At 45.9% G+C, this 14,867-nt stretch overlaps 1 protein-coding gene across 1 annotated transcript in view; it reads right to left on the bottom strand.

Annotated features, from left to right (window-relative positions):
* Positions 1 to 4,174: 4,174 nt before the first annotated feature.
* LOC144893203 (adenylate cyclase type 3-like) overlaps positions 4,175 to 14,867 on the bottom strand; it is a 77,631-nt gene continuing 66,938 nt past the window's right edge. Inside the window, exon 7 of the mRNA XM_078782849.1 lies at positions 4,175 to 5,011. Within this exon, the coding sequence (XP_078638975.1) occupies positions 4,847 to 5,011 (165 nt within the window). The 3' untranslated portion in view covers positions 4,175 to 4,846. The remainder of the gene's footprint in view (positions 5,012 to 14,867) is intronic.

Here is a 14,867-nt window from a genome sequence, read left to right as displayed (position 1 = left end):
ATTCTCCCTCCAATCATCCAATCCATCATCCATCCATTCTCTTCATCATCCATCATCCATTCTCTCTTTTCCTCCATTCTTCTCCTTTCCTCGAATCATCATCCATTCTTCTCTTTTCCTCCAATCATCATCCATTCTTCTCCTTTTCTCCAATCATCATCCATTCTTCTCCTTTCCTCCAAATATCATCCATTCTTCTCCTTTCCTCCAATCATCATCCATTCTCCTCCTTTCCTCGAATCATCATCCATTCTCCTCCTTTCCTCCGATCATCATCCATTCTCCTCCTTTCCTCCAATCATCATCCATTCTTCTCCTTTTCTCCAATCATCATCCATTCTTCTCCTTTCCTCCAAATATCATCCATTCTTCTCCTTTCCTCCAATCATCATCCATTCTCCTCCTTTCCTCGAATCATCATCCATTCTCCTCCTTTCCTCCGATCATCATCCATTCTCCTCCTTTCCTCCAATCATCATCCATTCTTCTCCTTTCCTCCAATAATCATCCATTCTCCTCCGTTCCTCCAATAAATCATCCATTCTCCTCCTTTCCTCCAATCATCATCCATTCTTCTCCTTTCCTCCAATCATCATCCATTCTCCTCCTTTCCTCGAATCATCATCCATTCTCCTCCTTTCCTCCAATCATCATCCATTCTTCTCCTTTCCTCCAATAATCATCCATTCTCCTCCGTTCCTCCAATAATCATCCATTCTCCTCCTTTCCTCGAATCATCATCCATTCTCCTACTTTCCTCGAATCATCATCCAATCTCCTCCTTTCCTCGAATCATCATCCATTCTCCTCCTTTCCTCCAATCATCATCCATTCTTCTCCTTTCCTCCAATAATCATCCATTCTCTGCCGTTCCTCCAATAATCATCCTTTCTTCTCCTTTCCTCCAATCATCATCCTTTCTTCTCCTTTCCTCCAATCATCATCCATTCTCCTCCTTTCCTCCAATCATCATCCATTCTTCTCCTTTCCTCCAATCATCATCCATTCTCCTCCTTTCCTCCAATCATCATCCTTTCTTCTCCTTTCCTCCAATCATCATCCATTCTCCTCCTTTCCTCCAATCATCATCCATTCTCCTCCTTTCCTCCAATCATCATACATTCTTCTCCTTTCCTCCAATCATCATCCATTCTCCTCCTTTCCTCCAATCATCATCCTTTCTTCTCCTTTCCTCCAATCATCATCCTTTCTTCTCCTTTCCTCCAATCATCCATTCTTCTCCTTTCCTCCAATCATCATCCATTCTTCTCCTTTCCTCCAATCATCATCCTTTCTTCTCCTTTCCTCCAATAATCATCCATTCTCCTCCGTTCCTCCAATCATCATCCATTCTTCTCCTTTCCTCCAATCATCATCCATTCTCCTCCTTTCCTCCAATCATCATCCTTTCTTCTCCTTTCCTCCAATCATCATCCATTCTCCTCCTTTCCTCCAATCATCATCCTTTCTTCTCCTTTCCTCCAATCATCATCCTTTCTCCTCCTTTCCTCCAATAATCATCCATTCTCCTTTCCTCCAATCACTATCCATTCTCCTTTCCTCCAATCACTATCCATTCTCCTTTCCTCCAATCACTATCCATTCTCAATTTTATTTCTCTCATTTCAGCTCCCTCCCTTCTCCCCCCTTTTTATATAATAGCATGAGTCCCTTAACAAGGAACTTCAACACAGGAGGAGGCCATGAGGCCCATCAAACCCGGGCTATGTTTGCCAACTTATGGTTATTTGTACCATGCTCTATCCTTTTCTTTAAATTCTGAGCAACAAGCAAGGAAGCAGCACGTACCATTTTAAGTCTTTAGCATGACTTGTCTGGGGGTTCTAACCACCGAATGGACACTCTAGCCATTACACCACCAATGATTCTGGTATATATTTTGTACAACAGAGTTGTACAATTCGTCGTTATCAACACAAGATGTTTCAATTTAAACCAATATAAAAGCAACAGTAATGATAATAAAATCAGACACAACATGTATATTATTTCACAAGATAGCATGAGGTTTTACCATACACAGCCTGTGCATAAATAAGAACAAACAGACAATACTTAGACAATCCAAGATGGAGTCAAGCCAAGGCGCCTCCCATTTTTAGAGCTTTGTACACATTTGTCAGCCTGCTCAGGCAGCAGAATAGCTTCTTCTACTTTCATGGCCACAACTATTCCCAGGTTCTTGTTGGGTTGGCCTGGGTGAAGTTTTTGGCCCAATTCTTTCACGAATCGGCTGGTCAGGACTGGTCTGCTCGACTAAGTATTTTGGGCAGGAATTTGTAATTTATTTCAGGGTCCAGGCGATGGCTCACCTACATCACGAGAAGGCCACCGTAGGATCTTTAACGTCCACCAAATAATTCCACTCTCAATTTAACGTCCATCGGGGGGATGACACACACATTGATGGATCACTCTGCCTGTGAAACATCAGGATGACAGTTTATAGCTGGGTCGGGCTTCAAACCCAGGCTAGACAGCATCGATGCGAGTGTGCCTACCTCTTGGCCATCCATAGCCCTGCCGGCAGGACAGCAAGAGGCACAAATGACGAGCTGTACACATGGTTACAATGTAAAAAGATTTATCACTTGTGTGTAAAGGAAAAATGCTTCCACCAGAAAATTCACTCCAAGCTGGAACATGTCCCCACGACGTCGCCATCTTGCTTTGGTCCCCTGGTCTGTACGGTGCATCTCTGCGCGGATGTTCTGTGTATAAAGCGCGTCACAATCAACACTTGGTTCCAAATTGTAACCATGAGGTTTCTTAAATTAAGGAGCATCAGAGCCACATTTATGGTCTGTGTGCATTTGAGTTATTGGGGCTCCTCGTCGACTTCTCGATAGTGTACCTTGTTCGCACCTGTTCATGCTGTACTGCTGAAAAGTTGTTAAAATCCGGTGCATGCTTTGGCCTGTCCTGCACAAAATTTGTAACTGTGAAGGAATCCATCAATTGTACAGGGTAGGACAGATAAAGGCCATTCGGCACATCTTGCCTGTGCCATATCCACAACCAATCAAACTCCTACACCCAGCAACAAGCACTAATCATACTGATAACCCCAAGCAGATAATTTACCTGGGATACCGGAAAACAATAGCTTATTACCTCCGCCACCGAAGAAGCACAGAGGTTAAGTTTTCACTCGTGTTTGTCTGTCTGTTTGTTTGCCCGCGAGCAGGATATCTCAAAAAGTTATGGACAGATTCGGACAAAATTTGGTGGATGAGATGCTTGGTGAGGAGAACAAGCCAATCTGATTTTGGTTCAGGTCCAGATCCAGATCCAGCCAATCAGTGGGCACAAAACGTAAACTATTCAACCTGGCAGAGATATGTGCTCAGTCTGGCATCCCACCTTGCTCTCCAAACTCTCTGCCTATTACATCCAAGGCAAACTCCACACATGGCCGACTGACTTCCTCGACTCTTGGAGCCAACTTTTGGTTCTCAACAGAATCCTTTCATCTCCTCTCTCTGCCAAGACTGCAGTGCCACACGGCAGTGTTCTAGGCCTCGTTTTATTCCTAATCTTTATCAACGATCTCCCTGACTCTCAGGAAAATCCTCTTCATCTATTGGCTGATGACTTCACTGTCTGCCGTGACATCCCTCGTTATAGAGAGGCAGCAGCCTCTTCCCTTCAGACCTTGATCGACTCAAAAGGTGGTCAAACAATCCTGACAAATCTCACACTCTCTCCAAAAGGACAGTCTGGCAACCCTCCTATATACCTTCTTATAACAATCCTTTTGAAGAAGTTCAGCAACTCAAACTGTTGGTACTCACTATATCAGCCATGATCTTTCTTGGGCAAAGCACATTTCAAAGTTGGCCTCCAAAGTCAGCCGCTAACTGGGCAACCTCCATCGTGCAAATCCATCCTTGGCACAAGGCCTTCATCTGCAGCTTGATAGAGTAATGCTCTCCCCTCTGGGCTGGCTCCCCTGCTTTACACCTTGTACAGCTTAACGTCATAGAGACCAAATCTTTCAAGATCATTGGAATCTCCTGTGCTGAAACTGAGTCCATGGGCCTATCACTTTGCCATCGCAGACAGGTCAGCGATAATTATTACAGCGATAAAGGGTAAATAATTATTACATTTTTAGTCAAAAACATCAAGCATGTTGAAATTTCAGTTCATTGGCTGCACAATATGCTGGCAAATGCACGACAAGGACGTCCCTGTTCAACAGTACCTCGGAGGCGATACGTTGTTGATGAAAGGGAGATTGGAATGGCGGCCTGCACTGCCTGGGTACACGTCCTGAAGAATTCGACACCGATGGCATGTCAAAGTTTCCGCTCTGATGAAACACAAGTGTCTGACCAAAGCTGTAGGGTGCCTTGTAAAGTAATGCAAGTATCCTTTTTGTATCACACGTACAAGCTGAGGGTACCTCATAGATAAAGAAGTAGGCCAGGACTAAATTCCTTCCTAAATGTTATCAGAGGAAGCACATTTTAGCTTTGATGAAGATGGCTGAGTTTAGTTCGGAGAGGGGGGAGGACCATCTTTTCACGGAAAGTGAATCAGTTATATTATCAGGCAGTGTAACTCGGACATCAATTATTTTCTGGGTTACTTTTGGTAAGTGAGAGTAACTTAAGCGGAATGCCTTTACATTCTGACACCTCTATAAAGTACCAAACATATTTACTCAAGTGTGTGCTGCATAGGTTACAAGTGTGTACGTTAAAATCTTGAAGGAAAGTCAAACTTCTCCGCAATTCTGTTTGCAGATCTTCAGCATCCGATGGTTACTTAAGCAGCAGGATGTTGAATGAGTCCATCGATGTCATCGCCTCTCTTCCACTCAAGTGACCTGATGAGGAAGGCTGGATGAATTGCTTGACGTCCCGGGTAGTCGGTTCTTCAGGAAGTACGTGATAAGTTCTCCTTTGCCCTTCACAAATACTGGGCCACGACGCACAAAATGGAAGCCAAAGTCTTTGAGTCCCAAATACACATCTTCAACCACCTGTGACACCACACACGCACAACAAACTATTCTTCACTGGGAATCTCGGGATATAAGAGGTACATGCCGTAGTGAGAAATATAGCATCGCTCACTCTTAACAGAGGTCAGTTCTATGTTCTTATCAGAGTTATATAATTAAAAGATTCATGGCAAGATGAGGACGTAATAACTAGATTTTGCCCCGACATAGTATTTTCGCTCGCGGTTAGGGTGCCGGCTTGGGATCCTTGGATCATGGGTTCAAATCCCGGTCAATCGTTGAATTAACACCAGGGGTGTTGACTCAACCTGTCATCCTTCCGAGGTTGGCAAATTGAGTACCAGTTAACTGGTAATTCCCTGTGTGCCGCAAAAGGCGACTAACAGGGTTGGCGGCAGGAAGGGCATCCGGCCGTAAAACTTTGTTCAAAAAGGGGACCGCGGTGCCCGAAAAAGGCCAACCCCCGCCGTGCGGGGAAAAATGGCCTCTAAAGGTGTTTTTTTTTTTTTTTGTATCGTATTTTCGCACAGATGCCATATCATCTTTCAAAGGTCCTATAAAAGCATTCAAAGGTCCTATAAAAGCAAGTTGCTTTTCCTGCGAAAAGTCGGTTATCATTCACCTACACCAGCTTCATACTTGTGCATGTGGACCCAATGGGCAGGAAAGTGGAACTGGAAACACAGAGAGTACTCTGTAAGTGTTTCTTTGAGTGTAAAGGAGCTTAGTACGAGGCAAATCGCCTTAGTAATGAAATTCCACCAGTCACGCGTGGGACAATTCCTGACCAGGCACAAGGAAACTGGCAGGGTGGAAATTAGGGATGAGGATGAATACAAGTTCAGATGATCAAACATCGAAGAGTCAGAGAATCATCGTTAACCTCTCTTAAACGTTCCTGAAATGATCATTCTTGGGTGACAGTGACCAGCTGTTCTGTATGGAATCACCTTGTTAATGTGGGTCTTCGTGCATGTAGGTCTCGAAAGAATTCGTTTCTGAACAACAGCATTAAAATGAGGATTGTGGGCCTGAAGCGAGCTCTGGAGCAGGCAGTTTGGACAGGAAATCAGTGCGGACGATTCAGTTGTTTTCTCAGTGGAGTCAAAGTTCAACATGTAAGGCTGGCAGTAGTTTATTCGGCAACTTGCTGAAGAATTCCATCCTGACCGAGAGAAGGGTATTGTCCGACATCCGCAGGGCCAGACTAGTGTGCGAGTCCAACTTGCTCCCTCAGCTCTATCTGTGCTCTGTCCCACAAATATTCCTACAGGTCGCACAAGATCTGCCAGCAACCCTCTTATGGTTAAACTGCCAAAATCAAGACTCTCTATTCACCTTCACTCTTTCATTCCTCTTTTCTCCTGCCTCTGGAACAAACTCTCTCACTCTCTTCAATCCCACTCCTCCCTCCAGGTCTTTAAAACAGCTGTTCACCACCATCTCTTATCTTCCCCCATCCAAAACCTTGATCTTTTCTACCCCCGTTATTTCACCCCAGATCCACTTTTTTTTTGAAATACCGACTTCTTTCCTGGAAGTCCTAGCAATGTCCATGTGTTTTATACCTCTCCCAACTCTCCCCCCACCTTCCCATGCCTCCTCCCCCCCAAGCCCTCTCCCTCCCACAGATCTTCCGATATCCCTGTTCTCTGCTGTACTGTACGTGTGTGCTTCCCTCTCTCTCCCCCTCTTGTCTCCCACTCCCTTTATTGTATGTTTTGTGTGTCGTTTTTTTTTTTTTGTGATTGATGTTAGCTCGCGAGATCTCCAGACGACGCCACGAATTTTTCGAAGCTCCACACGGTCTCCACGTTTTCAAAGTTAAGTCTGTTCACAATTGTATTTTGTCGTAACCGTATTTTATCTTTCGGCGTGTGAACTTATTGTGAGTCCCTTGGATGTTTCTCGGTGTTTATCTTTAATAAATTAATCGTTTGTTTGCCGCGCGGGGTGTGAGGCCTTGCAGCCTCAGGCTTCCCCCGTCGAAGTTTGTTTCTTCCCTCGCTGGTTTTGCTAGGTTTTTTGATTTTCCCTTCTCCCCCAAACTTTCACCGAACATCTACTATTTGTCTAACGTTGTAACCCCCACACCCCCGCCCCCCCCCAAAAAAAAACAAAAAACAAAAAACAAACAAAAACTTTTATTTCCCTTTCTCCTCGTGTGCTTTTGCCTCTGCCCACGTGCGCTGTCTCGCCCCACCCCCATTTCCCCCTTGCCTTCCACCTTTTGCCCAGTTCAAGTGACTCGTGGTCGTCCCTCTAGGCTTCCTCTCCCCATTGGTATTTTTGTGAATATAAGATTGTTCTTCACAGTTCTGTTTAAAGATGTTTAAACTTTCCCCTTCAGTGTATTATTCAGTGGTTTATTACAACACGCTGTTTTTCTTCTTATTTAAAAGGCTCCTTTCAATTTCCTCTTCAACTCATTCCATTTCCAAAAAAATATTCAATCTCTAATGATTCCAAATCACTCCATGCTCTAAATTCTGATTCATTCCATCCCTCCTCCATCGTTCTTAAATGAATCGCGAACTTGAAAATCACAACAAACCCAATTTGTTATATATGTTCATCTTTCATTAATCATCCACTTTCTAAACTCCCCCCTTGCCCCTCCCCTCCGAATCTCCCCACTTGCCCCTCCTCCTAAACTCCCCCTTGCCCCTCCCCTCCTAAACTCCCCCCTTGCCCCTCCCCTCCAAATGTCCCTTCTTGCCTCTCCCCTCCAAATCTCCCCCCTTGCCCCTCCCCTCCTAAACTCCACCCTTGCCCCTCCCCTCCTAACCTCCCCCCTTGCCCTTCCCCTCCTAAACTCCCCCCTTGCCCCTCCCATTCAAAACTCTCCCCCAACCCCTCCCCTTCAAATCTCCCCTCCAACCATCCCTCCCAAATTCTCCCTCCTCCCACCTCCTTCTCAAAGCTGCCTCCTCCCCACTTCGTCTCCCTTCTATGTCATACCTCCACCTCCCCCAACCTTCTACTTTCCTCTGCCCCACCTCAAACAACCCCTCACTGTGTCTCTTCCCATCACCATCAAACCTTTCGTCCTCCTCATCCTTCCCTTTCTTGTAACTCTTCTGTAATCTCTGACACACTATCAACTGCTCTTCCAACATCCCCCTCTCACCCTTCATCTGACCCTACCTCTCCCCTCCCCTGTCCTGCACCCGATGCTCCCCCTCTCTCCTCATTAACGGTATGGACCTCAAACATCCGGGGCCTTCGCTCAAACCTGATTGATCTCTCCATTCAGGTTGCTTCTGACAATCCAGACTTGATCTGCTTCACAGAAACTTTCCTCCTTCAAGATGTCTCTGATTCCTTAATATCTCTTCCTGGTTACTCCCTCCTCCGGTACGATAGACCTGAGCCTCGTCCTGGTGGTGGGGTCGCTATCTTTATCAAAAACTCTCTTCCTCACTCTCCCTGCACTGCCCTCTCTACACCCCACCCACAGGAGTACCTCTGGCTATGGCTTCCTCTCCGCTCCCACCTTTTGTTCATATGTATTCTGCACCGTCCTCCAAACAGTGATGACTCCATTTACATTTCGCTGTCGGACAACATGGACCAACTTCTATCAACTCATCCAAACTCTCTCTTCCTCATATGTGGCGACTTCAACTGTCATCATGCCAGCTGGCTGGGTGTGGGTTCAACTCTCACCAGCCATGGCACCTCAGCAAAGGACTTCTGCGACTCATTGGGACTGACACAATCTGTCAATTTCCCGACCCGGATCTCAGTCAATGGAGTATCTTCTCTTCTGGACTTGGTTATGACTAACTTCCCTGCAAATGTCTGCTGCTCTTCTTCTGCTCCAATCGGTTCTTCTGATCATGTGCTTGTTAAAGTGGACATCTCTCTGGCCATTCTCAGAGAGCCTCCTCAGCACCGACGAGTCTGGCATTTCACTCAGGCCGACTGGCACGGTCTGCAAGCAGCCATCAATCATCTGGACTGGTCTCCCATCTCTACTGCCTCTGACATCAATTCTTCCTGGGAATTCTTCCAAAGCAAACTGCTCTCTCTCATGCACAAATTTATCCCATCTCGTCTTCAGTTGTCTTACCCTTCCTCCCATCCATGGTACACTGAATCTTGTGGTGAGGCAGTTTCCCTGAAACAACTTGCCTTTGCCTCTTGGAAGGCAAATCCAACTAGAGGCAATCTCAGTTCCTTCCACCAAGCTCGAAACAAGTGTGTGTCTACCCTCAGGAGTGCCAGGAAGCACTATCTCTCCACACTCAAGATTGAACTCTCAAACCTGTCTCCTTCCTCCAAATCCTGGTGGCGTCTGGTCAAATCCGTTTCTGGTGTTTGTTCCCCCTCCATCCCCTCCCTACCTCAAATGGCTACACAGTTGACACCGCACATGACAAAGCCGAATGCCTCAACTCTGTGTTTGCCTCAAAATCTTGTGTCCCAAACCCATCTCTCTCTGTTCCCACCTTACCCAGTCGAACCCAACTGCTCCTGGACTCTGTGTCCTTCTCTCCTGACAAGGTGGAGAAGTTTTTATCAAACCTCGACTCTGATTCTGCAACTGGACCAGATGGCATCAGCCCACGGGTCCTAAAATCCTGCTCTGCCGCTCTATCTCACCCTCTCTCTGTTCTTTTCACCCTCTCTTTTGCTCAAGGTCATCTGCCAGCATCTTGAAAATCAGCAAACATTACCGCTTTACACAAATAAGGTGCAAAAACAGATCCTTGCAACTACAGACCAATCAGCCTGCTTCCAAATATCAGCAAAGTCATGGAATCCATCATTGCTTCGGATATCAAATCCTTCCTCTTCTCCAATGGCTTGATCTCTGATCATCAATTTGGATTCAGACCAGGTCATTCTACTCTGGACATGTTGCTTCTGCAGTCTCAACAATGGATGGAGGTCCTCAATGCCAAACAGGAAATCAGAGCTGTCTCACGACATATCACGTGCCTTCTATACGGTCTGGCACCCAGCTCTGCTCACCAAACTCTCCTCCTATGGTATTCATGGAAATCTCCACTCATGGCTTGCGGACTTCCTCTCTGGTCGTAAGCAACGTGTGGCCCTGAATGGATTTCTCTCATCTCCCCTTCCTGTTCTGGCTGGAGCTCCCCAAGGTAGTGTTCTGGGCCCTGTGATATTTCTGGGCTCCATCAATGATCTCTCCGACTCTCTGGAAAATCCTCTCTATCTCTTTGCTGATGACTCCACTATCTGCCGCTCCATTCCTCACCCCTCAGATTGGCAGTCTGCAGCCTCCTCAGTCTCTGCAGACCTGGACAAAATCACAGACTGGTCAAACAAGTGGAACATGTCTTTCAATCCTGACAAATCTCACACTCTTACAATGTCTCTCCGAAAGGACCGACTGGAAAACCCTCCCATCTACTTTCTCAACAATCCTCTCCAAGAAGTTCTGTCGCTCAAGCTTTTGGGTCTCACTATCTGCCATGATCTTTCTTGGGAAAACCACATTTCCAAGCTGGCCTCCAAAGCCAGTCGCCGACTGGGCATCCTCCGTCGTGCGAAGTCCTTCCTTCGCACACCTGAGCTCCTCACCACATACAAGGCTTTCATCTGCAGCAATGGAATACTGTTCCCCCCTCTGGGCTGGTGCTCCTGCCTCACACCTAGCTCGGCTTCACGCTGTTGAGGCCAAAGCATTCAGAATCATTGGAATCTCCTGCGATGAAGTCAACTCCGAGGGCCTTTCACTCACTCACCGCAGGCAGGTTGGTGGTCTTTCTGTCTTTTACCGACTCCTCTCCGGCCTTGCTCCCCCAGCTCTCTCTGTGCTCTGTCCCCCCAATATTCCTTCAGGTCGCACAAGATCTGCCTGCAACCCTCTTATGGTTAACCTGCCAAAATCTAGGCTCTCTGCTCACCTTCACTCTTTCATTCCCCTTTTCTCCCGCCTCTGGAACAAACTCCCCCACTCCCTTCAATCCCACTCCTCCCTCCAGGTCTTTAAAACAGCTGTTCACCACCATCTCTTATCTTCCCCCATCCAAAACCTTGATCTTTTCTACCCCCGGTAATTCACCCCAGATTCCTTGCAGTGTTCATATGTTTTATACCCCTCCCACCTCCCCCCAAGCCCTCCCGATGTCCCTGCTCTCAAATGTTGTGTTTGTGTCCTTCCCCCTCTCTCCCCATCTTGTCTGCCGCTCCTCTTGTTTTTTGTGTTTTGTGTGTCGGTTTGACTTTTTGTGTGATTAATGTTAGCTCTTTCACGAGCCTCGATCTTGTATACAAAAAAAAAGAAGCTTACACGAGCCTCGATCTTGTATACAAAAAAAAAGAAGCTTACACGAGCCTCGATCTTGTATACAAAAAAAAAAAACTCCAACCTGGTGTGGGTGACTGTTACCATTTTACTGGCTCTGAAAGCTCGGGACAACATCCAAGTCGTGGAAGAGCAGTTAAAAAGCCGACTATCCGTGACCACTTTGGAGGGATACAATACCCCCTCCATTTTCAACCTGATTCTGCTCCTTTCCACACAATCAAACTAGTGAGTGTTATGCAAAGGATTTCAAAAAAACAATTTGGTAGGACTAAGTTTAACGTTACTTCAAACTATTCCTTCTATGACAAATACACCTATTTTCAACTTTACTGATGCACCTTCTCCCAATTATGGTGAAAGACTAAAATTTATATCAAATACGCACACACACACACACACACACACACACACACACACACACACACACACACACACACACACACACACACACACACACACACACACACACACACACACACACACACACAGTCTTTTGTAGGGACAATCCTTCAAATAAAGATGTAGGGATGGTTTCACATGATCATTTCTTGTGACCATCCCTACCTTGTTTGCATACTTTTCGGAGTAACATCCTGACATCATTTTACATTTTAAAATGTTTTTGTTTCTTGTTTCTTTACTTTTTTTAGAAATATATTTCGGGTATATTTCCTCTTTTGCTCAAGGTCATCTGCTTCCGCTGTTAGACTTTAGACCAATCCGACTACTGATTTACAAGGTTGTATTCCAAACGTTCTAGACGTGCCCACATTGTAATGGTGCTGTACATACTTTATAGACGATCAATATTCGAAATAGTGAGATCTTATATCTCTATTTCTCTCTTTCTCTCTTTTTCTCTTTCTCTTTCTCTTTCTCTTTCTCTCTCTCTTTTTCTCTTTCTCTCTCTCTTTTTCTCTTTCTCTCTCGCTCTCTTTTTTTTTCTCTCTTTTTCTTTCTCTCTTTCTCTCTCTTTTTCTCTCTTACTCTCTCTCTTTCTCTCTTTTTATCTCTTGCTCTCTCTTTGTCTCTCTTTTTCTCTCCTTTTCTCTCTCTTTTTCTCTCTTTTTCTCTCTTTTTCTCTCTCTCTTTTTCTCTCTCTCTTTTTCTCTCTTTTTCTCTCTCTTTTTTTCTCTCTTTTTCTCTCTATTTCTCTCTCTCTCTCTCTCTCTCTCTCTCTCTCTCTCTCTCTCTCTCTCTCTCTCTCTCTCTCTCTCTCTCTCTCTCTCTCTCGGGCCTAGCTTCAATCTCTTTCCCGCAAACAAACATCATACACTTTTCATCATACACTTTTATTTGAGGCCTGGCCTCGATGAGGGCGATATAGTCCGTGCCTGGAGCCTCCGACATTAAAAAAAGAAAAAAGAAAAAAAAAGGATATACTTTATAGAAATATGTGTGGGTTATTGCTGTCACCAACTTCCTGATAACATTCCACCATGAACAACACCTATATAGGAAGCAGAATAGCTGATTGACCCTAGGCCAAATGTGTCTAGCAGCTCCGCCCCCATCAGGCTGATTGACAGTTGTAGTCCTGCCCACATCTCAGATCCTTTCCTATTCCTTTACAAAGGAATGCAGTTTTGCATACATTTTCGGGAAGTTTTTTCAAGCTATTAAGTTATAATATCAAAGGATGATGCACCAAGTAAACCTCTGTCGAAGGGTACCAGAGGCATTGCCATTGAGAGAGGCAGCTCGGAAATACACTGTCTGAAGATAAGGATGATGATGATGATTATTATGATTATTATTATTATTATTATTATGATGATGATGATGAACGAGAAGAAGATTTTCAGGTTTTGACCAATCTCGGTTTTTGTTTTTGTTTTTAACTTTTGCCAATAATAATAATAATTCACGAGCGCTGTCCAACCAGTGATCAGCACGGGGACTTTGACCTGCTCTGTTATCGGCCTGGGTCCTTAGGAGACCTGGACAGCACGAGACTACCCCCGACTCCCCATGTTGATGCCGAGCTTGGTGTGGAAACCCGATCGGACACAGAAAGAAACAGAGCAGGTGGACCCGTCCTCATACGATCCCTCAACCCAAGCCTCCGAGAAGCCGGATTCTCATCCTCCTCGACCTCAGCGCCGCCTTTGACACCATCGATCACACCATCCTCCTCACCCGACTTGAAACCACCTTTAACGTTACCGGCACTGCCCTCTCTTGGATTAAATCATACCTCTCTGACAGACGCCAGTTCATCTCCATCAATAACTGCAAATCCCCCACTCCTCCCCTCCCCCAAGGTGTCCCCCAAAGTTCAGTTCTTGGCCCCCTCCTCTTCATCCTTTACCTGTCCCCCCTCGGTCACTTAATCCGCCGTCATGGTCTCCAATTCCACTGCTTCGCCGATGACATCCAGCTTTTCATCTCCACCAAGTCCGTCTCCACCGACACCCACTCTATCCTGACAAACTGCATCACTGAAATAAAATCCTGGCTTCAAATCAACTTCCTCAAACTTAACTATGATAAATCTGAAATAATCATCATTGGCCCAAAAACGCTCACCAAATCCACCCATAACTTTGCCCTCAACATCGACGGTTTCCCAGTATCCACCTCCCCTCACATCCGGAATCTTGGCATCATCTTTGACCAAACCCTCTCCTTCGACAAATACACTAAACAGATCACAAAGACAGCCTTCTTTCACCTGAAAAACATCGCCCGTCTCCGTCCATCCCTCTCCTCCATGGCTGCAGAAACCCTCATCCACGCCTTCATCACCTCCCGTCTGGACTACTGCAATAGCCTCCTCTATGGTTCACCCTCAACAATCACCAATAAACTCCAATACATTCAGAACTCCACTGCCGGTCTACTCACCCATTCCCGGACCCGTGACCACATCACCCCCGTCCCCGTCCTTTACAAGCTTCACTGGCTCCCCATCTCCCAGAGAATCCAGTACAAAATCCTCCTCTTGACCTACAAAGCCCTCCATAACCTGGCCCCATCCTACCTGGCTGACCTCCTCTCCAGACACACTCCCAACCGCAACCTCCGCTCTGCTGGTACCAACCTCCTGACCCCCCCCCCCCCCCCATCCGGACCAAATTCAGATCCTGGGGGGACAGGGCCTTCTCCATCGCTGCTCCCACCCTCTGGAACTCACTACCTCTCACCATCAGAGACTCCTCCTCACTCACCACATTCAAAACATCACTCAAGACCCACCTGTTCAACACTGCATTCAACATTTAACCCACAGCATTTAACCCCTGACTATCTCTTCTCCTTCTCCCTCCTTTTTGCTTTGAATATTTCCCTATTGATTCTTGTTTTTTGCAATTGTTTTTATGTTTTGCTATGCATTATGTTTTGCACTCTGTCAAAGTGTCTTTGGGCTCCCTGAAAAGCGCTAATAAAATAAATGCATTATTATTATTATTATTACAGACGCACGCCACTGCGTCCAGCCTCATATGTGGTGATTTCAATTGTCACCATGCCAGTTGGCTGGGTGTGGGTTCCTCTCTCACCAGCCATGGCACCTCAGCAAAGGACTTCTGCGACTCACTGGGACTGACACAATCTGTCAATTTCCCAACCCGGATCTCAGCCAAC

Source organism: Myxine glutinosa, chromosome 8, assembly GCF_964187855.1.
Source record: "Myxine glutinosa chromosome 8, kmMyxGlut1.1, whole genome shotgun sequence".
Taxonomy (NCBI): Eukaryota; Metazoa; Chordata; class Myxini; order Myxiniformes; family Myxinidae; genus Myxine; species Myxine glutinosa.
Note: the sequence above shows the minus strand (reverse complement) of the source record. Positions and strands in the feature narration are given on the sequence as shown.